At 42.7% G+C, this 23,147-nt stretch overlaps 1 protein-coding gene across 1 annotated transcript; it reads left to right on the top strand.

The window, feature by feature from the left end:
* The first annotated feature begins 1,144 nt into the window (after positions 1-1,144).
* LOC120573127 (P2Y purinoceptor 14-like) lies at positions 1,145-12,923 on the top strand. The gene is made up of 4 exons (XM_039822610.1): positions 1,145-1,209; positions 2,017-2,179; positions 3,558-3,817; positions 11,025-12,923. The coding sequence occupies exons 2-4, from the start codon at positions 2,030-2,032 to the stop codon at positions 11,737-11,739; spliced, it is 1,125 nt and encodes a 374-aa protein (XP_039678544.1). The 5' UTR covers positions 1,145-1,209; positions 2,017-2,029; the 3' UTR covers positions 11,740-12,923.
* The last annotated feature ends 10,224 nt before the right edge of the window (positions 12,924-23,147 follow it).

Below are 23,147 nucleotides of genomic sequence, written 5' to 3'. Positions count from 1 at the left end.
AATCCCTCGAGATAAACTTCCTCCATCAAACAATGAAGTCCGTTGCTGAAACCTGCTGTGGCAGTTTCCTCGTCAGCACAAAGAGAAGGCAGTCATCTTTTCACCTTCACGCAGACGCCCACATCTGAATGTCTAGATCTGTCTAATCCAATCTTTCCATCTACAGTATGTAAAGTATGAAATTGAGCAGGATGTGGCTTCCGCTGACCTACTTATAGGCTACATGTGTTGACTTCTATGCACAGTTTGCATTGAGAAGCTGCAGCAAGAAAAGGCATTTAAACATTTGTGTTGTCAGCAATTAAATATATAATGTTTGCATGGATAAAACATTTTAACGTGCTGAGTGGGCGAGCAGCGAGTCTGACTTTAATGCAGAGAGTTTGTGTCCCGTCACAAACCTGGGATTAAAGGCAGGGTGGGTAATGTTGAAAAGCTTGCAAGATTTGAAAGTAGCATTTCCTCGGGGCTTTGTCTAAGCCCCCCCCCCCTGCCCTCGGGTCTCCGCCCACACACAGACGTGCACGACTAGCGCAGGATTTTGGCTTCTGCAAAGGTGGCACGCAGAGCTGTAGCATACATAAATCACCTGAAATTTAAACTTGTGTGTTGATGTGTGTGTGTGTGTGTGTGGTAGGGTGAGTGAGAGAGTGATGGTGATTATCTTCAGAGTGAGTAGTAACTCTAGAGTCATAGTGAGAGAACCAAAGAGTCTCCCCTTTTCTTTCTGACCACAGTGGGAAATCTGGAGCAGGAGAAGTTAACCCTCTCCTTGATTTCATGTTGTTTATGGAGAAGGAGAACCAGGAAATGAGTCGGGGTTGAAATGCAATGGTACCAAGCCACGGCCGAGATTTCAATGTTAACTAATGTTAGCTGTAAGGCAAGGCAGCTTTATTTGTATAGCACATTTCGGCAACTGGGCAATTCAAAGTGCTTTACATAAAAACAGAAAAAATATGAGAATAAAAGTTACAGTGCAGTATAAGAAATTAAACATTAAACAGCAGTTAAAACAGTTAAACATATAAAAGCAGATACAATGTCCTGTAGTGTGTGTGTGTGTGTGTGTGTCACTGATATGCAAATGAACAGCTGTGTCACACATAGTGACACAGCTACAACCACATCAGTGTTCCTTCCTCTTGCTGTGCAGAAGGAAGTCAAATAGTTTTTCCCATCAGAGATTCGGACAGGTGAGCACTGCAGGTAAGTCTGTTCTTTGTTGTACTTTTACTGTAGTTATATAACACATTTGTTTTATCTTTGAGCTGTGAATGATTAAAGGTTACAACTACAGACATGAGAGGTTTTAAATGGACAGTTTGCATGTTTGTGTTTGTTGACTGAGTCTGTTTATATGCTGTGCATCAGCTGAGCTGGAATAAGATTTTTTAGAAAATTTGCTCAAGAAAAAGTATTAATACAAGCTATATAAAAGTCCTGGATTCAAACCACTACTTGAGAAAAAGTACAGAAGTATTATGAGCTTCATGTATTTAAAGTATTGGCAGATTTATGTTGCGACCTCTTGGATGGGAAACACTGCTGATATACTGTACGCATGTTTGAGGTTATTTTCTTCGCTGATGATGTGATGTTATTTTCGACTGACCGATCGTTATGTTTCTCAGAATGCTTCAACATTTCTCTGAGCTATTTTCAATACAATAAGTCATACAAATCTTGTTTTTAAAATATGTAGTGAACATTATAAAGAATTAGGACCATAAGTGTAATTTACAGGTAAGATAAGGGGGTTACAACCCCCTCCAAAAATCAGAACTAGAAGTTTTTTGTCGCTTTTTCTGACGTTTTTGTCACTTTTTTTCTGGACAATTTGTTCAATGTTTTTGTTACTATTTTGAGGGTTGAGGTTTTCTCTGCTGCTGCTGCTGCTGCTGCTGTTGTGGTGATCTGTCACTTCCCTTTTAGCATTAGCCAGTTCCTGTATGCAGACAGATGATATTTGATCCATTTTCTAACACCCAATTAATTTTGATTCAACTCTATTAGAACATCCAGAAACATGAGTGACCATGGAGAAGCGGGAGTGACTCCGATCTTCAACCAGTCCTCGGTGTCCAACCGGACGAACGCCACCGCTTCGACTCACTGCGATCAGGTCATCACCTCGGCTAACGTTTTCTTCCTACTGGTCTACACTCTGGTGTTTCTGGTGAGTCTCTGCCTGAGGAAACACTATGGCTTGTTTGCACAATTTCTTAAAGAACTGACCACAACGGTGCGGCCTCTAGCTCACCCAGGAAGAGCGTACCGCCCCATGTAGGCTGAGTCCTTTGCAGCGGCCCGGTTGGAATCCGACCTGCGGCTCTTTGCTGCGTGTCAACCCCCATCTCTCTTTCCTGTCTATCTACTGTCATCGAATAAAGGAAAAATAAAAAAAAAAATTTAAAAGAACTGACCACAACAAATTAAATTCTGACTGTAAATGTTGTAAATGCAGTTCGTTCTCCCTGAGATGTGGAAAACGTCTGATCAATCTTTACTTTGACGAATACTAGAACAAACTCGATTAGCATAATTTGCCTTTATTGAATATCAGTTTATTACAGCACAAATCTGATGTCAAAGAAGATCTTGGTACAGCATGTATGCATGGACACATATATACCAAATATAAATACAAAACAGTCTTCATCTTATCTTTTTAGGGCTGCAACTAACCCTTTCCTAGTATCTCACAAGTAAACCATGACAATCCTTCAGGCCCTATTTTATCGATCTAAGCGCACGGCGTGAAGCACCTGGCACAGGTGTGTTTAGGGCGTGTCCAAATCCACTTTTGCTAGTTTAACGGCGGAAAAAAGGGTCTGTGCGCCGGACGCATGGTTCTAAAGGGTTGTACTTAGTGTCTTCATTAATCAGAGGTGTGTTTTGGGCGTAACATGCAATAAAGCAATCAGAGATCATCTCCCATTCATCAACCAATCAGAGATCATCTCCCATTCCCTTTAAAAGTCAGGCGCATTTGGACCTTGGAGCATTGCTGTTATGATGGAGGATTTGCACCGTAATGTATTTATTTGTAATCTTCTGCATGTGTGTGTGTGCTGCTGTGCGTCCCTGTGTGTGTAACAAGCATAGTGTGCGCGCACTGTGCACGAGCCTATAGGAGCATTTTACAAATTTGCTGTTAAAATAACAATGAAATGCTGCGTTATTGCCTTTAGACCAGGTTTTTGTTGGTCAATGGTGTGATTACTTCCCGCTGCCTCAAGATAGCAATACGCCCAGAATGCACCTGAACACACCTCCCTGTAAGACCAGCACGCCCAGAATGCACCTGAACACACCTCCCTGTAAGACCAGCACGCCCAGAATGCACCTGAACACACCTCCTTGTAAGACCAGCACGCCCAGAATACACCTGAACACACCTTCATTTGTTATTTAAACAACGCAGGCGCTGGACGGGAAACTGACAACTGCGTCGATGTTAAACTAGCAAAGACACTTGCATCGGGCTTTGCGCTGTGCTGGGTGCAAGATAGAGCCCTTCATGTCTAACACATTTCTACTGCTCTCCTCTGCAGATTGGTTTGCTCCTGAATGGCTTCACGCTGAAGGTTTACTTCTGCCAAGCTCAGCAGCAGGTGACGAGCAGCGTGACCATCTACCTAAAGAACCTGGCAGCCGCCGACTTCTTGATCAGCCTCTGTCTGCCCATCCGAATCACCAACTACGCCAGCAGCTCCGTCGACGTCCGCCGGGTCTACTGCAACTTTGGTGCGTCCGCCTTCTACCTGAACATGTACGCCAGCATCCTGTTCATGGGTTACATCGCGGCCAACAGGTAGGACTGCGCTGGACTGCAACAGGGTGTTCAGGGAAGGTAGAGCAGCTTGTTTTTGGGTTCGGCAACAACCCTCACTCCCATCGCTTCAAAAAGCAACGTTTGCTCGGGACTCTTGCCGTAAATTTATGGACTTACATTTAACTGACATGCGGCATGTCCAAGACCAGGACTAATCAAGACAGAGTTAAGACAGAGTCAAGACAGAGTCCAAAGAGGTTTTGAGTCCAAGTCAAGACCGAGTCCAAGTGAGAGACAGTCATGGCCCGAGACTTGAAGCCTGATGATTAAGGTATATGACGCAGACAGGCGTATACCACACGCATATACCAGGCAACTAATGTCAATGCCCTTCTAGAAGGATATTGAACTAAACTAAATACCTGTTTTCTGAACAAACGCACTTCATTAATGGTTTTAAAGGAGGAAGTTACATTAGAAAAACCCAACTAAAATATTTGACAAGTCCAATAGCTGATTCCGAAGTCTGAGTCCAAATACCAACGACTCCAAAACAAGTCAGAGACAACAGAATAACGTCTTGAGTCCGAGTCCGGACTCAGGTACTACAGCCCTGCCATCCACCACGCCAACCTGCTTCCTTACGCAGATTTTCTGTCTTTCATACTACTCTCTACTGTTGTCTCTCTACAAATTTTTGTTTTTCTCTCTATAAATTTTTTTTTTTTTCTCTCTTACATACTACTCTCTAGTGTTGTCTCTCTTAATACTTACTCTCCTGCTGTCTCTCTACATACCTACTCTCTACTGTTGTCTCTCTTAAGACTACTCTCTACTGTTGTCTCTCTTAATACTACTCTCTACTGTTGTCTCTCTACATACACTACTCTCTACTGTTGTCTATATTATACTATTTACTGTTGTGTCTCTACTGTTGTCTTTAATATTATACTGTTGTCTCTCTTAATACTACCTACCTCTGTCTACACTTATTTACACTTGGTGCTCTCTACACACTACTTCTACTGTGTCTCTACTGTTGTCTGTCTTAATAATACTTTATACTTTTAAAACTATTATCTAATTGCTGTCTCTAATACTCTACTTCTCTTACTGTTGTCTCTCTTCATTATTACTCTCTACTGTTCTCTATATACTACTCCCTACTGTTGTCTCTCTTCAATACTTAACACTCAATTGTTGTCTCTATACATACTATACTATACTTATACTTATATTGTTTATACCTATACTTATATTGTTTAATATTCCATTTTGTAGAGAATGTGTAATGTGCACTAACAACACAAAACAAATTTAGTACAAACCCTTTCTGATTCTGATTCTAATTCTACTAATCTACTGTTGTCTCTCTACATACTACTTTTCTTCTTCTTTTTTTCTACTCTCTTCTCTCTCTCCTTTCTCTATTCTCTCTCTTTCTCTCTTATCTATATTCTCTCCTTTTTGTGTTGTCTCTCTTGATACTACTCTCTACTGTTGTCTCTCTACATACTACTCTCTACCGTTATCTCTCTACATACTACTCTCGTGTGTTGTCTCTCTTGATACTACTTTCTACATGCTGTCTCTCTACATACTACTCTCTACTGTCGTCTCTCTTATACTACTCTACTATTGTGGGTCTCTCTTCATACTACTCTCTACTGTTGTCTCTCTACATACTTACTCTAGCGTGTTGTTTCTCTACTTGCTACTCTCTACTTGTTGTCTCTCTTCTACTACTCTCTACTTTCATCATTCTCTACATACTCACTCTCGTGATTGTCTGCTCTCTTCATACTACTCTCTACTGTTGTCTTCATATTCATACTGTATTTCTACTGTTGTCTATTTTGATACATACTTCTATCTTTTCTACATTTATTGTACTCTCTACTGTTATCTCTCGTACAGCACTTCTTTTCACTCCATACTACTCTCTGTTGTTACAACTCTCTGTATTTTTATCTTTTTTAATATCTCTACATCTCTCTACTGCTGTCTCTCTACATACTACTCTCTACTGTTGTCTCTCTTCATACTACTTGTAATGTTCTAGAATAAAACTCCGACACAGGAAAGTAGCTTTTAGACTCTTTAGTGAACTTCTAAATCTCCGTTACAATCCTTTACATTTTCTGTTCCGCCATCTTGGTTTTTTCTGACTACTTCCTCGCTCCTGCAGTCTCAACACAACAATGAAACTAAAGCGCCCCCTTGTGGACTCAATAAACAAATGTCTGCTTACAACTTCAGACACATCACGTATGAGAATACTATAACATCATAACGTCCCATGTTATAAATCATAAACATTACACTACTCTCTACCGTTGTCTCTCTACATACTACTCTCTAGTGTTGTCTCTCTTAATGCTACTCTCTACTGTTGTCTCTCTTAATACTACTCTCTACTGCTGTCTCTCTACATAGTACTCTCTACTGTTGTCTCTCTTCATACTACTCTCTACTGTTGTCTCTCTACTGTTGTCTCTCTTAATACTACTCTCTACTGTTGTCTCTCTACTGTTGTCTGTCTTAATACTACTCTCTACTGCTGTCTCTCTACACACTACTCTCTACTGTTGTCTCTCTACTGTTGTCTCTCTTAATACTACTCTCTACCGTTGTCTCTCTACATACTACTCTCTACTGTTGTCTCTCTACTGTTGTCTCTCTTAATACTACTCTCTACCGTTGTCTCTCTACATACTACTCTCTACTGTTGTCTCTCTACATACTACTCTCTACTGCTGTCTCTCTACATACTACTCTCTACTGCTGTCTCTCTACATACTACTCTCTACCGTTGTCTCTCTTCATACTACGTCATCTTACAGCGCTGCGTAGCTGCTGCTCTTCCTGGTGTGTCCCATACAGACCCTAAAGGGCGATTTTTGCATCGGTATCTGACACTGGGAAACACTGACCAAGTGTCAGTATTTTGTAAATTACGCCTACGTACCTGCTCCTGTAAAGCTCACTCATACTAGTGTGTCAGTGTTTAAATTGTTGTTTAGTATAAAAGTCTTTTGGTGGGTGTTTGACGTCACTCTGAGTCAAAGTTTTGGAATAATTTCAGAGAGAACTCAGTGTGGTGTTGTAACTTTGCATCTTTGTGGTTTTTTCATTTATCTAGGTCATGTTACCACAAAGATTACTTTGCTGCAGAGGCAAAACTTTACTGGAAGGAATTACTTTATTTTTCAGTCGGTCTTGCTGCACAGGGGACGTTGAAAGCATTCGGGGCTCAGCTCAAACCTAGGGTCTGGGGGTTATCTCCATTTACGGCAGCTATATGAACTATTTTTCAAGACATTTGATAACAGAATGCCTAAAAATCTGTACATCATTTGGGAAAAACAGAATAGTTACATTTTGTTTGTTATCGACATTGTTGTTGACTTCATCAAAGATTGAATTGCTTTTTTGTGTCTCTTTTTTCCACTATTTTACATACCGTTTCATATCTAACTGTTCTCCAAATGTTTTCATCGTTCTGAAACCAGAACACAACAAATGTTGAGGATGACTCATTATCCCTCCTGACACCTAAAGAGAGACATAAACTGTCCCATAACATAGGTAGATACTGTCTGATATTTCTGTTTCTATAAGTCCCATAACATAGGTAGACACTGTCTGATATTTCTGTTTATATAAGTCCCATAACATAGGTAGACACTGTCTGATATTTCTGTTTCTATAAGTCCCATAACATAGGTAGACACTGTCTGATATTTCTGTTTCTATAAGTCCCATAACATAGGTAGACACTGTCTGATATTTCTGTTTCTATAAGTCCCATAACATAGGTAGAAACTGTCTGTTTCTGTTTCTATAATTCTACTGGAGTATTATTTTTTTCCACTTTTACTTACATATTATAGTACATATTTTCGATGAGCTATTGTTGCAGCAGATTAATCTATTCCTGAGTTGTTTCAGTCTGCAGTGAGTACTGAATGTTAACGGTTTAACCCTGTGATGTGAAGCTGCTAGTTTATCTGTATTTTGCTCAGTGTGGTGTGGTAACTTTGCGGTTTTTTATTTATCTAGGTCACATTACCACAAAGATTACTTTGCTGCAGAGGCAAAACTTTACTGGAAGGAATTACTTTATTTTTCAGTCGGTCTTGCTGCACAGGGGACGTTGAAAACATCCGCGGCTAAGCTCAAACCTAGGGTCTGGGGGTAATCTCCATTTATCACTCTCTCACTTTCTCCCTCGCTCTATCGCCCACTCCCCACACACTAGCTAAGTTTCCATACACTTGTCAATCGAATTATCTGAAGTTGGTTAAAAAAACTCATGCGAATAAAGCTGGTGAAAGTATGTTTCCATCCAACAGCTTTAAAGCAAATAAAAACCTGTTGCGTAATGACATCACATGCTGTTTTGCAGTCAAGTTGGTATATCAAATTGATTTGAGAGATTTTAAGGTGTTTCCATTCATTTTTGCACTTTCGCACAACATTCAAGCTGACATTTGCGAACAAAGTTTTGCTGGACAAAATGGATCGCGCCATCTACCAACAAATGATCAATATTGCAAAAGTTGTAATAGTGCGTATGTGCCAGCTGATAGCGACATATCGAGCTATAATAAGAAAAGAAGGACGCTATCAACACATTGCTGTGATGATGCAGATGCACATGCACATTTCTTAGATTTCTATTTAAAATAGCCGTTATATTTTGCTCGTAAATTAAATTCAAAAAGTCTCTCGTCTCCTCGTTCGTCCACTTACATCTGTCTTTGTTGACGTCCACCGTGTGTAAAAACAGAGCGGAAATACTGGGCGGAAATTAGGTAAAACTCCTTCTTTGTTTTGTGGTGGGTTGCAACCATAAAATGGCCTAAAACTTAATCGCAATTCATTATTTTATTTATTTAGTTTATCGCATAAGCCGTATATATTGATCAAGATAAAATCCAATGAGACCGAAAAGTATTTCCTTTGAGTCGATATTTGTGAAATTCAATCGAATTTTAATGTTTTCATAAGACACTTTTCATTCAATATCACTTAATTCTGATAAGAAACGTGTGGATGGAAACATAGCTACACACACACACATGTCGGCTTGAGGCACACACCAACGCATAAGTAAACAAAGAGTTTTGCGATTGACCCTACGGAAACCACACGCCCCCTAGCGTTCTGGCGGTGAAATACACCTCGATGCAAAGAAATACGTTCAACCCCGACGCAGAACTCCGAAAGGTCACGACGCCATAGGAGTTACGGCGTGGAGTTGACACAAAAGCATAAAACAGCCCTTAGGGGAAATGACACAAAGTTGAAGTTATTTTAAAACCCTCAAAGATTTGAATAAAAACATTCTTTGAATACGTTCTGTGCTATTTAAAGAGGAATTCCACGGTGTGTTTGCATATCAAGAAGACATGTTTTTCCCTCCAGACTTCTTTTTTTGTCTCATTGAGGTTTTCCCCCTCCTCATACTAGTACTCGGTAACACTTCATCCAAACAGATCACACTGTCACAGTGAGACAGTGAGACAGTGAGTCAGAAAAGAGTCCTTCAAGAAAACAAACCATCAGTTAGACAGCGGTGAGTTCCCTCAGACTCTCGGTTCTGACCATGTGAAACGAGGATGTGGAAGTGGAACAAGATCAGAAGACAAAGTGCACTGAATTCAACAGCTTCGAACAGACTATAAATGTGTTCTTAGCAGCTGCACGGAGCAGGTATTGTGCCATTATAAGGATTTGAGAGTCATGCTTAAAAAGCATCAGGATGTGGTTTTCTAATAGACACAACCATGCTGCAGTATCGAGTACATTCAAGTGAGCGGCCTGTAGTTTCAAAGTGTCTCAGAGAAATAGTTCAGACCAAGAGGACCAAAAGGCCAACAAATGCACAACTCATGCTGTATGTTGGCATGTTTATATCACTTATTATTTGGGCATGAATACCTGCTATGAGCCAGCGTTGGAGGTGTAAACGATTCAACATCACAATGATCAAGACTAAATATGGCTGTGTTCTGCCACTGGAGGAGGTCTTGAGATGTTGTGACCCAATTCTTAAAACAGATCTCACTCAAAAAGGACCCAAGAGTAGTCCAATTTGATCGACCAGAGTTATTAGACATACTGACAAACAGATGCAAGACCTGCAGCTGTACAACAGGGCCTGATTCTGACCAGATTAAACTGACCCGAGTCCCAGATGTGGTCACTGAGTGGACTCATACAGCCCTCTGCTCTGCCTCAAGTACAGCTGCCAGACTGAGCTTGGCTTTGGTGGGAATTTCGGGCTGATTCGGACGGAGAAGCAGCTCCAGTTAGAAGCACGACCAAGCCAGCATTGGGCCAGTCTCGACAGTCTAAATCAACGACGTTTCATTTCCGAGTTGTTCCGGTGCCGCCAGAAATTTCACTAATTTCTGCCAGATGTCCCGTCTCCTTCCTCTCTCTCTGTGTTGGCGTTCTAACCTCCAGTGGATTTGTGAGGACTATGGTTAACTGCTCCTCAGATCTCTGCAGGGTAAATCCAGACAGCTAGCTAGACTATCTGTCCACTCTGAGTTTTCTGTTGCATGAATAAAACTACTTTTGAACATACACATATTCCACCAAAACAAGTTCCTTCCCAAGGCTATTTAGCAGAGGCACTGTTGCTGCGTCCAGTTCTTAATGGCGCCCAAGATGATTGTGATTGGTTTAAAGAAATGCTTGGGTTCTGGGTTCAAATCCAGGTCATTCCAGGCCTTTCTGTGTGGAGTTTGTATGTTCTCCCCATGTTTGCGTGGGTTTCCTCAGGGTGCTTCCGGCACTGGCTCAGATCTGCAGTTGGTCCCCAGGCGCTGTAAATGGCTGCCCACTGCTCCCTTGAAGGATGGGTTAAATGCAGAGAATGAATTTTGCTACATGTATGTGTATGTGACAATAAAGTGCCTTTACCTTTACCTGTGAAGGAAGGTCTGGCAATGCAAGACTAGTCTCTCGACAACTCAACAAGCTGTAACCGCTGCTGCTAAAACAGCTCTCAGACAGTATGCAGAGCGTGTGTGTAGATTACAGTCTGACATTGTTAACTATTTCAGAACATGCTAATTTGGTTACAGAGCTATTGTCTTTCTAATTCCCCCCCTGAGGTAGATTTCAAATTGCATAAAGATAGCTTCTATATTTGACTTTGTGGCTATCAACACAAACACAAGAAAAGTTTCCAAGAAACTGATATCTACTGAATTGCCTCTCGTCCTTCCAGGTATCTGAAGATCATCCATCCGTTAGGAACTCACATCCTGCAGACGGTGCGAGCCGCCTACATCATCTCCACGGTCACCTGGCTCCTCCTCTTGGCCATGATGAGCACGTATATCACTGTGTCGCTCCTCACCCAGGAACCTTCACCCTCCGTCTCCAGCGCCGTGGACTGTGCCGTCCTGCACAGCAAACAGCTCGCCATCTTCTACAAAATGGTGCACGCCAGCTCAGCCGCCATCTTCCTGCTCGTCCTCGTCTCCCTCATCTTCTTCTACTACAGCACGTCCCGCCGGCTGTCGCTGGCACAGAAGCGGCGGCCGGAGTCCCCCGGCTCCAAGAAGCTCGCCAAGTCCCGCCGGAACATGTTGGTGCTTGTCAGCGTCTTCTGCGTCTGCTTCGTGCCGTACCACCTGGTCCGCCTTCCCTACGCATTCATGACGCAGCGGTTCGCGTCGGACCATGCGTTCTACTACCTGAAGGAGCTGACCATCATGGTGTCGGTCCTCAACGTGTGCCTGGACCCGCTCATCTATTTCATCTTCTGCAAGGCCTTCCGCACACATCTGAGCCTGCGGAGGCGGTCCAGCAGCACACAGGCGGCGACGCACGGAGCAAACGGCGAGAGGAGGTGCAGCGACGAGCGCACCAGCACCATCAGATTCAACCGGAAGACGTCGCTGACCACCACCACGACAAAGCAGATCGGTGTGCTGTAGATCAAAGACACCGACGTCTGAACAATTAGTCCGTCACATACTGACGCTTGGTCAGTGGCTCTCAGCGTCAGATTGTAGACTGTAGATAGACTAAATATGACACCAAAAAGCCAACAAATCACGCTGCATGTTGGCATGTTTATATCACTTATAATTTGGGCACGAATACCTGCTATAAGCAAGCATTGGAGGCGTGAACGATTCAACATCACAATGATCAAGACTAAATATGGCTGTGTTCTGCCACCGGAGGAGGTCTTGAGATGTTCTGACCCAATTCTTAAAACAGATCTGATTCAAAAGGGACCCGAGATTAGTCCAATCTGATTCGATGAGACCCGAATATATTTAGGCTCGATCCGAAATGTGGTTGACCCGAGGTATTAGACACACTGACAAACAGATGCAAGACCTGCAGCATCTGTCCAATCTGAGTTTTCTGTTGCACGATTAAAACTACTTTTGAACGTACACGTTCAACCAAAACAAGTTCCTTACGGAGGCTATTTTGCAGCAGCACCGTGGCTCCGTCCGGCACTGGTTTCAAAAGAAATTCCAAAGAAATGGCAATAAACCAAAGCACGTTTTTCTCACATCCAGGAACGCTGTGTGGACTAGCCAGACCCTTCTGCGCAGCGCTGTGGAGGAGGGTCTAACAATGCGAGACATCATAGACCCCGAGAGTACAAATATGAAGCTAAAACAGGAGCATAATAGGTGCTCATTAAAGAACTTAATTACACAGAGAGATTACTGATGTCAGTAAGCTAAAGTTGTATTTCAAGACAAGAAATAAGTGAACTTTGCCTTTATAAACATTATAACGTGTTTAAGATATGTGACGTAACCTTGGCTTTTGACCTCGGAAGCAACAGCTTGCCCAAAAAAGCTTTGTGAACGTTAAATGTAGTTGTTGAACTTTGTTGAATTAGTGCTGTATAAATGGCTGACTGTACTCAGTATGCAAGAACTTAACTTCTTACTAAGAAAAGTTTTTTATGTACAGTATATATATATATATACAGAATATTTGTTTTTTAGGATGTTAAACAAAGGAAAGGTTTTCACGAAGATATATTATTAGTACATGTAACTGTCCTGGATGAGTTTTTTTTATGTATGTGCGCAATATACAATATCATTACAGTCATATTTTCATTTAAAAAAGCATTACATGTATAGTATCTCACAAAAGTGAGTATACCCCTCACATTTTAGTAAATATTTCATTATATCTTTTAATGGGAGAGATTGGGAGAAATTGGCATGGGGTACTTTCCATAAAATCATCTCTCAATGCAAATCAAACTAGCTATTAGGCTACCTGACAAAAAACCATGCCAATCTCTAGGTATGGTGAAGGGTATGTGATGATGTGGGGGTATGATGAAGGGTATGTGATGTGGGGGTGGGGGGCTATTTTAATTCCAAAGACCAAGGGAACTTTATCAGGATGCATAGTATCCTGGATACATGAAATAACTGGCCTTTAAAAATCAAAATCTGCCTGCCTCTATGGGAATCTAACATAGGGGTGTACTGACTTTAGCTGCCAGCGGTTTAGACATTAATGGCTGTGTGTTGAGTTATGTTGAGGGGACAGCACATTTACACTGTTATACAAGCTGTACACTTAATACTTTACATTGTAGCAAATTTTAATTTCTTCAGTGTTGTCCCATTAAAAGATATAATGAAATATTTACTAAAATGTGAGGGGTGTACTCACTTTTGTGAGATACTGTATATAGATGCTGCATATATTGTGTCTGCTTCATCAGAACACTGATTTCTACTTATATGTATAGTTATTATGTTAAGTAGTAAAAGGTATAACGAATGTGGAGGAAATCCTTCGAGGGGAATTTAAGGCTGAATGTTACTGCAGCCAATGACATCATCAATGGGGAAGTTTGATTTAAATGTGTCACTTCGCACTGACAGTAACTGTGACTGCCTACAGAAATAAATGTTTTTTTTTCACCATAGAGATAGTTTTTTCTCTTGTGCTAAAGTAACGGTTTATGGTCAGCTCTGTGCGTAGCTACGGTTACTGGACACAAACCAACCAGCCAACAGTTTGCAAGGATGCAGGGGGGAAGCTGTGAGCTGTGGGAACATTGGGCTGTGGGACCATAGGGCTGTGGGAACATAGGGCTGTGGGAACATTGGGCTGTGGGAACATTGGGCTGTGGGAACATTGGGCTGTGGGAACATAGGGCTGTGGGAACATAGGGCTGTGGGAACATAGGGCTGTGGGACCATTGGGCTGTGGGAACATTGGGCTGTGGGAACATAGGGCTGTGGGAACATAGGGCTGTGGGACCATAGGGCTGTGGGAACATAGGGCTGTGGGAACATTGGGCTGTGGGAACATTGGGCTGTGGGAACATTGGGCTGTGGGAACATGGGGCTGTGGGAACATAGGGCTGTGGGAACATTGGGCTGTGGGAACATAGGGCTGTGGGAACATAGGGCTGTGGGAACATAGGGCTGTGGGAACATTGGGCTGTGGGACCATTGGGCTGTGGGAACATTGGGCTGTGGGACCATAGGGCTGTGGGACCATTGGGCTGTGGGAACATAGGGCTGTGGGACCATTGGGCTGTGGGAACATAGGCACGCTCCCGGCAGCAGACCCGATAAGGAGAAACACAGCTACTTTTAAACATTATTAAGACTTGGATATTAACAGGTTTTTGGATATGAGCACACATCGCTATACCAACCTTTTCAAGAAGCTGGTTGAAGGAATGAAAGAGGGACGCTGTGTTCACACGGTCCAACAAGTCCACCACCGCTGGAACAGTTTGAATAAATCCTATTTTGCACGGCTATAATATTAGTGGAATATTCACTTTCATTAGCCATTATCTGTAGGCGGAATATCATCTTTTTCAGAATAAGGGCAAAAAACGGAATATAATGTGCATGTAAACCTAGTCGGTGAGGCATTTAGCATCTAAAGCACACTGTCAAACTCGAGGCCCGAGGGCAAAACCTGGATCCTCGCAGACTTTGATCCGGCCCGCATATCAATTCAGGTTCACAATCAATTTTGGGCCACCTAGTCTTTGTCGTTTTTTTTTTCGCAATTTAAGGTTTTTATTTCCCTGATTTGCACACCGACTCATTTCTGTTGAATGGACTTTTTAGTGGCTTTTCCAGACACGCAGATGAGAAGCATAACTGCAGTTTAAATGTATTTATACACTAATTTGCATGGCTTTAATCTGCAGCCCTTGTTCATTGTTCAGGGTGGCAGTTTCTATCCTGCACAACGATGCCTTTGTGTGAGACGGGGCCGTGGTTTCGTCACAGCTGACTACAGATAAACATCGTCGTATTCATGTCTTCTGTGGGCTACAGCTCAGAAATAAGCATTTCAATGAAAACAAAAAGGACCACAAGCTTACATAGCTGAGCTAAAATATCTCAAAATCTCAGAAAGGTGGTTTAACAGACGTTTTTTTTCCAGCATGGCAGCCGTCTCTTTGTCTTTCTCAGAAATCTGAACGCGTGCAGAGACGTCTAAACTGCAACCTGCTCATTTACTGCTGTGTTTCCTTACCGTTTTTTCTTTTTTTAACCTGGACCCTATGTTCCTATGTTTTTGTGTCTAAGTGAGTGAGAACAGCAATCTTTGACATTGGTCCAGTATTAAGCGAGATCACTGCAGTCGGCAGCAGAGAAACAGGCTACAATATAAGTTAATAGTAATTGTCCAGCTTGTATTTACCTTCACAGAAGTGCTTGTTTGCCCCCCTCTCTCTCCCCTTTAATATCTCAGCTTTCCTGTCCAATAAAGGAAGAAAGGACCAAACTAAAAAAAACTAAAAAACAACATTCACACACTGTCAAACTTTTCACAGTACATTTACAGTAATATACTGGCAGCAGCTTTGCCAATAAACTACTGTTTATTTACAGTATGCATACTGTTTTATGGTATTTTACTGTCAATAGACAGTTTCTTACCCTATTATTTGAATTTAAAGTAATATACTGGCTGCACGGTAATTCCCACCTTTTCCCAAGATGCATTGATGTTAACAGTAAATACTTGTAATCTGTAACATAGCAAAGCAGGAAGTAAGGTGATGAAGTATAAGAGCAGATTAATATTCTAAGTGTCTGACAACATTATGGAAAGGATTTCTAAGGAGGTCGACCTTTCTATTAAAGAGTAAGATCCTTTTTTTAAACAGAAAAACAACTGCGAAATTGCATTCGCAAAACCCACCAGACTCCATGTAAATAAAGAGTGATTTAAGCATTGTAAAATACACTTCATTCAAAGTCTACAGAAAGTAAATACAACTATGAAAACCTGTTTCTAGGTCGTCTTTTCACTTTTCCAACCATCGCAACTCTAGATCTGGTTGAAATAAACACATAGTTTACTGATTTACATGTGACAATATGCTGGCTCTGTACACGCTAAAAGTAGGGATTTCTTAAATGGAGTCTGGTGGGTTTAGAGCTAGAGACTTCAGAGCTGTTTCTGGTTAAACAGAAAGGTCTCAAAGAGGTTTTAAAGGTCTATCTCTGAAGGGATCCTTTCCATAATGTTGTCAGACATTTAGAATATTAATCTGAGTCTGTCAGCGGCAAAATCAGAACTTTTAGTGGACCAACATTTGCCCCGTAGGGTTACATTGCAGCGTTCTCGCTTAATACTGGACCAATGTCAAAGATTGTTGTTCATATCAGTCACTTACACACACACACACACACACACACACAAAAACACACAGGGAAACAGGGTCCAGGTTGAATGAAAACGGTAGTTACCCTCTAAAAATATATTGGTAAGATTTTATATTTTAATAAAAGATAACATGTTTACAATTTTCTTGTTTACAAAAAAATAAGGATGACATTTCATTTCATTTCCAGCCACCTGGCGAGAGGGAAGTTGAAACTTGAAAAACCTTTTAAAGTGCCCATATTATGAAACATATATTTTGTGACTCTGGTGCTTCCACACACATACAAACTTTGACAAAAAATCCATCCATGGTGTTCTGAGTGAGATACGGTGTCTGAATGTGTCCTGTCTTCAGTGTCCGGGTGAGCTGGTCAAAACCGGCACGGCTTTCTACGTCACTAGCCGAAACGAGCTGGCTAACCGCAACCGTTAGCATGCTAGCGCTAGCGTGCTACCTCGTTCTCAATGGCAAAGCACTGCTACAACACACACAAGTTCACCATAATCTACAAAGAACTACTTCCATGTGCGCCCTGGTTTAGAAGAAGTCTCCCAGCTGAACCTGCCTTGGAACTGACTGAAGTCGGAGAAACAGCCTTTCTTTTACTGTCTATGGAGCTAGCTGACACGATCTACGATCTGAGCTACTGAGCATGTGCGAGTGCAATCAAAGATAGTACAGAAGAAGAAGAAGAAGAAAAGATGTCTCACTTTGTAGCTTTAACAGAGAGCTCAACACACAGGGTGAAAAGAGGAGCTGCAGCAATGTGCAGTACAACAAAAATATTGTGTTTTTTGGAAAATTAAACCACATACACCTATTCTGGTACAACCTAAAAATACAATTATTTTTTGTATTTTATTAGTTCATTTGTCAGGGACCGTGCACAGTTCAGGCCCTGTACCAGAGTTAGCTATACAGCTAATTTAGATCTATGGTCCCTGGGCAAGGGAGATAAAAGGACAATACAGACAATACTATCAAAACAGATAAAAACTTAACGACAAACAACATTTAACAAGCATTACTCACATATAAACCAAAACACAATATATACATCCCATGTTATAAAAAGATCATTGATCACATAGTTGATTCGCCTTCAGCCAAGTCTTTAAGGACATTTTAAAACTGCTGCGACTTGCACAATCTCTAATGTGAAGTGGAATAAAGTTCCACTTTTCTACTACAGTAAATGAAAAAGCTGATAGACCAAATGTAGTCTTCCTAAACTGAGTGTAACAGTCCCCTCTTACAGAAGCCCTGGCGACCCTTTACATTATCTCTGCAAAATGACACGCACTGCTTGAGTGGGTCAAAACATGAACCTGAAAATGAGCATAATATGGGCGCTGTAAGATGTTTATTTGGGGGTTAGGCCTATCTTTCTTTATCTGTAAGACGTCACTCAAAAGTCTCAACATCTACAACAACAACGAGATGAATTGTACAAACTTTGGTGCTCTTCTCACTGTTCCTCTACCGCCATCAACAGGTCAACATTTAAACGTCTCCAACACTTTGATTTGTGACCAAATATACTTGCAGAAATAAAATAATAATAATAATAATAATAATAATAATGATAATAATAATAATAATAATAATAATAGGCTCAATGCTATTTCATTTACTCAGTATTAGTAGGTTTAAAACAACTTTCTAGACTTGTTTAAATCTATTTGGCATAACGCTGCTGGCATAATTTAGACCATCCCCTGTGTTATATTCATATTATGTCACACTTCACCATCCACACTGCATCACCTTCATCTTCTCTTCCCTTTCACACCTACACACACACATTAGGCACACGCACACATAACACACACACACACACACACACACACACATTATTAAAGATAAGGAATTAATGCGAAATAAACGAGAAGTCAGATTTAATCAGATGTGTCAGTTCCTCCTCCGCCTGACTGCAACTTTAACTATTCATCACTCGATTGGTGGAAAGCCAGCTGCCTGTGTGTGTGTGTGTGTGTATGTGCGTGTGTGTTATGTGTGCGTGTGCCTCTGTGTGTGTTTGTGTGTGTGTGCCTCTGTGTGCGTGTTTGTGTGTGTGCGTGTATGTATGTGCATGTGTGTGTTGTGTGTGTGTGCCTCTGTGTGTTTATGTGTGAGCGTGTTGTGTGTGAGTGTGACTGTGCGTGTGTGTGTATATGTGTGTGTGTATGTGTGCCTCTGTGTGTGTGTATATGTGTGTGTGTATGTGTGCCTCTGTCTTTGTGTGTGTGTGTGTGTGTGTGTGTGTCTGTGTGCCTCTGTGTTTGTGTGTGTGTGTCTGTATGCCTCTGTATCTGTGTGTTTGTGTGCGCGCCTCTGTGTGTTTATGTGTGTGTGTGTTGTGTGTGTCTGTGTGTGTTTGTGTGTTTGTGTACCTCTGTTTGTGTGTGTGCCTCTGTGTATGTGTATGTATGTGTGTCTGTGTGGCTCTGTGTTTATGTGTGTATGTGTGTGTGCCTCTGTTGTGTGTGTGTGTGTGTGTGTGTGTGTGCGCCTCTGTTTGTGTGTTGTGTGTGTTGTTGTGTGTGTGTCTGTGTACCTCTGTTTGTGTGTGTGGTGTGGTCGGTGCCTGTGTGTGTGTTGTGGGTTGTTGTTGTTATTGTTTGTGCCTCTGTATCTGTGTGGTGTGTCTGTGTCCTCTGTGTTTGTGTGTGTGTGTGTGGTCTGTATGCCTCTGTTTATGTGTGTTGTGTGTGTTGTGTTGTTGCCTCTGTGTTTGTGTGTGTTGTGTGTTGTGTGTGTGTATGCCTCTGTGTTTGTGTGTGTATGTGTGTGTGCCTCTGTATCTGTGTGTGTGTGTGTGTGTGCGCGCCTCTGTGTGTTTATGTGTGTTTGTGTTGTGTGTGTCTGTGTGTGTTTGTGTGTCTGTGTACCTCTGTTTGTGTGTGTGTGTCTGTGTACCTCTGTTTGTGTGTGTGTGTCTGTGTGCCTCTGTGTATGTATGTGTGTCTGTGTGGCTCTGTGTTTATGTGTGTATGTGTGTGTGCCTCTGTATCTGTATGTGTGTGTGTGCGCCTCTGTTTGTGTGTGTGTGTGTGTGTGTGTATGTGTGTGTGTCTGTGTACCTCTGTTTGTGTGTGTGTGTGTGTATGTGTGTGTCTGTGTGCCTCTGTGTTTGTGTGTGTGTGTGTGTCTGTGTGGCTCTGTGTTAATGTGTGTATGTGTGTGTGCCTCTGTATCTGTGTGTGTGTGTGTGTGTGTGCGCCTCTGTGTGTTTATGTGTGTGTGTGTGTTGTGTGTGTCTGTGTGTGTTTGTTTGTCTGTGTACCTCTGTTTGTTTGTTCCTCTGTTTATGTGTGTGTGTTATGTGGCTCTGTGTTTATGTGTGTATGTGTGTGTGCCCTGTATCTTATGTGTGTGGTATGCGCCTCTGTTTGTTGGTGTGTGTGTGTGTATGTGTGTGTTGTGTACCTCTTGTTTGTTTGTGTGTGTGTGTGTGGTATGTGTGTCTAGTGTGCCTCTGTGTTTGTGTGTGTGTGTGTGTGTGACTCTGTGTTAATGTGTGTATGTGTGTTATTGGTACCTCTGTTTTGTGTGTGTGTGTGTGTGTGTGTGTGTGTGTATGTGTGCCTCTGTGTGTGTGTGTGGCGTGTGTGGTAATGCGCCTCTGTGTGTGTTTTATGTGTGTGTGTTTGTGTGTCTGTGTACCTCTGTTTGTGTGTGTGCCTCTGTTTATGTGTGTGTGTGTGTGTTTGTGTGCCTCTGTGTGTGTGTGTTGTGTGTGTGTTGCGTTTGTGTGCCTCTGTCTATGTATGTATGTGTGTATGTGTGTGTGCCTCTGTATCTGTGTGTGTGTCTCTGTGTGTGTGTCTCTGTGTGTGTGTGTGTGTGTCTGTGTGCCTCTGTGTTTGTGTGTGTGTGTGTGTGTCTGTATGCCTCTGTGTTTGTGTGTGTGTGTGTGTGCCTCTGTATCTGTGTGTGTGTGTGTGTGTGCGCGCCTCTGTGTTTTTATGTGTGTGTGTGTTGTGTGTGTCTGTGTGTGTTTGTGTGTCTGTGTACCTCTGTTTGTGTGTGTGCCTCTGTTTATGTGTGTATGTGTGTGTGTCTGTGTGCCTCTGTGTTTGTGTGTTTGTGTGTGTGTGTGTGTCTGTGTGGCTCTGTGTTAATGTGTGTATGTGTGTGTGTGCCTCTGTATCTGTGTGTGTGTGTGTGTGTGTAGTGTGTGCGCCTCTGTGTGTTTATGTGTGTGTGTGTGTGTTGTGTGTGTCTGTGTGTGTTTGTTTGTCTGTGTACCTCTGTTTGTTTGTGTGCCTCTGTTTATGTGTGTGTGTGTGTCTGTGTGGCTCTGTGTTTATGTGTGTATGTGTGTGTGCCTCTGTATCTGTATGTGTGTGTGTGCGCCTCTGTTTGTGTGTGTGTGTGTGTGTGTGTATGTGTGTGTGTCTGTGTGCCTCTGTGTTTGTGTGTATGTATGTATGTGTGTGTGCCTCTGTATCTGTGTGCACGCCCGCCGATAGGGGGGGACAAACGGGTCTGTTGTCCCGGGCCCACAGTAGGGGGGGGCCCAGAACTGGGCCCTCATTAAATTATGGAATAATTAAAAATCTTTTTTTAAATAGGCCTATTTGTGGAAAAAATTTGTAGCATAATATTTGAATTACATAAAAGCTTTTTTATTTATTTTCTTCCCTAATTGTCCTGGAAATGGTGGTCCAAGGAACCCCCCCACCCAACATAAAAATGGTTTGGGCCACTGATCAAAATTTGATATTATTAGCGGTTGAAGTTGAGTGATCGCGCTCAAAATGTCCGGTCAGCACAAGGTCAGAGCTCGGAAAGGAAAGAAAGAGAGAGAATAGAGGCCTTAGAGTTTTTCTAAACAAATACTTAAAAAGGTGGTGACGGTGTGATGAGCTGGAACTGTCAACGTAGAGCAAAGGGTAAAGAAACCCAGCGCAGACGTTCGAGGCCGTAAGGTAAGCGTAACAGGCCGCGCTCATTGTTAGATCCCAATATAGCTGGTATAAAGCACCGGAGACAACACGTTCTCTCTGACAGGAACAAGTTGAGTTTAGTAGCTCCATCCAGTAAGGGACATGAGACAGAGAGAGATCCGCTACAGATCAGTGTGACAGAGAGTGATGGGTGGGGTGTGCGCAAGCGAAGGGAAGAGGAAGGAGAAGAAAAAAAAAAAAAAAAAAAAAAAAAAAAAAAAAAAAAAAAAAAGAGGGGGAGAGAGAGAGGAGAGAAGAGAGATAGAGAAGAGGGGTGATCTTGGGGGGCTCCGCTGCCCTGTGCAGGGAGAATCTGAGGCAGGATGGATCAGAGACTGATTACACTTTAATTTCAGTGAGAGATGTGAGAGAGGGGAAGGAGCAAAGGGGAAAAGGAGATGCTGGCACCCGGGGCCCATCTAAGATCTCGTCAGGCCCAGACAAGACTACAGCTGGCCTGCACTTGTGTTTGCTGTGTGCCTCTGTGTTGTGTGTGTGTTGTGTGAGTGTGTGTGTGTCCGGGTAGTGTTGTGTGTGGTGTTGTGGTGTGTGTGTGTGTGTGTACCTCTGTTGTGTGTGTGCCTCTGTATCTGTGTGTGTGGGGGGTTGTGCCGTTGTGTTTATGTGTTTTGTGTGTGTGTGTGTGTGTGTGTGTGTGTTTGTTGTGTACCTCTGTTGGCTTTATAGTCGGCTGATGGTTAGTGTGTGCTTGTATGTGTGTTTGTGCGCGGGGTGGGGGGGGGCTGGGGGGAGGGGGTAGGGGGGGGGGGGTTTGGGCGGGTAGGGGGGGGGGTGGGGGGGGTGGGGAGAGGGGCCTGGTGTGCTTAGTGTATTAGGGACGGTAGCTGTGTGGGGGGTTTTTAGGGGGGGGGGGGGGGGTGAAACGGTAGGGGGGGGTGGCTGTGTATGTGTGTGGCTGTGTACTCTGTGTTTAGTGGTTTTGTGTGTGCCTTGTCTGTGTGTGTATGTGTGTGCGCCTCTTTTAGTGTGTTGTGTGTGTGTATGTGTGTATCACATAACCTCTGTTGTGTTGTGTGTGTGTGTGTTGGGGCTGTGTGGTTGGTGGGTGTAAGTGTGTAGTGTGTTGTATCTGTGTGTGTGTGTGTTTGTGTTTGTGTGTGTGTTAGCTATGTGTTTGGGGTGGTGTGTGTGCTGTATCTGTGTGTGTGTCTGTAGTGCCTCTATGTTTGTTTTGTGTGTGTGTGTGTGTTGTGTCTGTATACCTCTATATGTTTGTGTGTGTGTGTGTGTGGCTGTACGGGGTGTGCTGTGTGCCTCTGTGTTTGTGTGTGTGTGTGTGTACCCTGTACTGTGTGGGGGTGTGTTGGGTGGCCCTCTTTGTGTTTAGTGTGGTGTGTGTGTGTGTGTGTGTCTGTGTGTGTGTGTGTGTCTGTGTCTTGTTTTGTGTATGTGATACCCCTCTATTTATTGTGTGTGTGTGTGTGCTGTGCTCTTATCTGTGTGTGTGTGTGTGCGCCTCTGTTTGTGTGTGTGTGTGGTAGTGTGTGTGTGTATGTGTGTGTGCTGTGTGTCCTCTGTTTTGTGTGTGTGTGTGTATATGTGCCTCTGTGTTTGTGTGTGTGTGTCTGTGTGGCTCTATGTTAATGTGTGTAATAATGTGAGGCTGCCTCTGTATCTGTGTGTGTGTGTGTGTGTGTGTGTGCGCTTTCTCTGTGTGTTTATGTGTGTGCGTATGTGTGTTGTGTGTGTGCCTGTGTGTGTTTAATGTGTACATGTAGCAGCA

Source organism: Perca fluviatilis, chromosome 2, assembly GCF_010015445.1.
Source record: "Perca fluviatilis chromosome 2, GENO_Pfluv_1.0, whole genome shotgun sequence".
NCBI classification, from domain to species: domain Eukaryota; kingdom Metazoa; phylum Chordata; class Actinopteri; order Perciformes; family Percidae; genus Perca; species Perca fluviatilis.
Note: the sequence above shows the minus strand (reverse complement) of the source record. Positions and strands in the feature narration are given on the sequence as shown.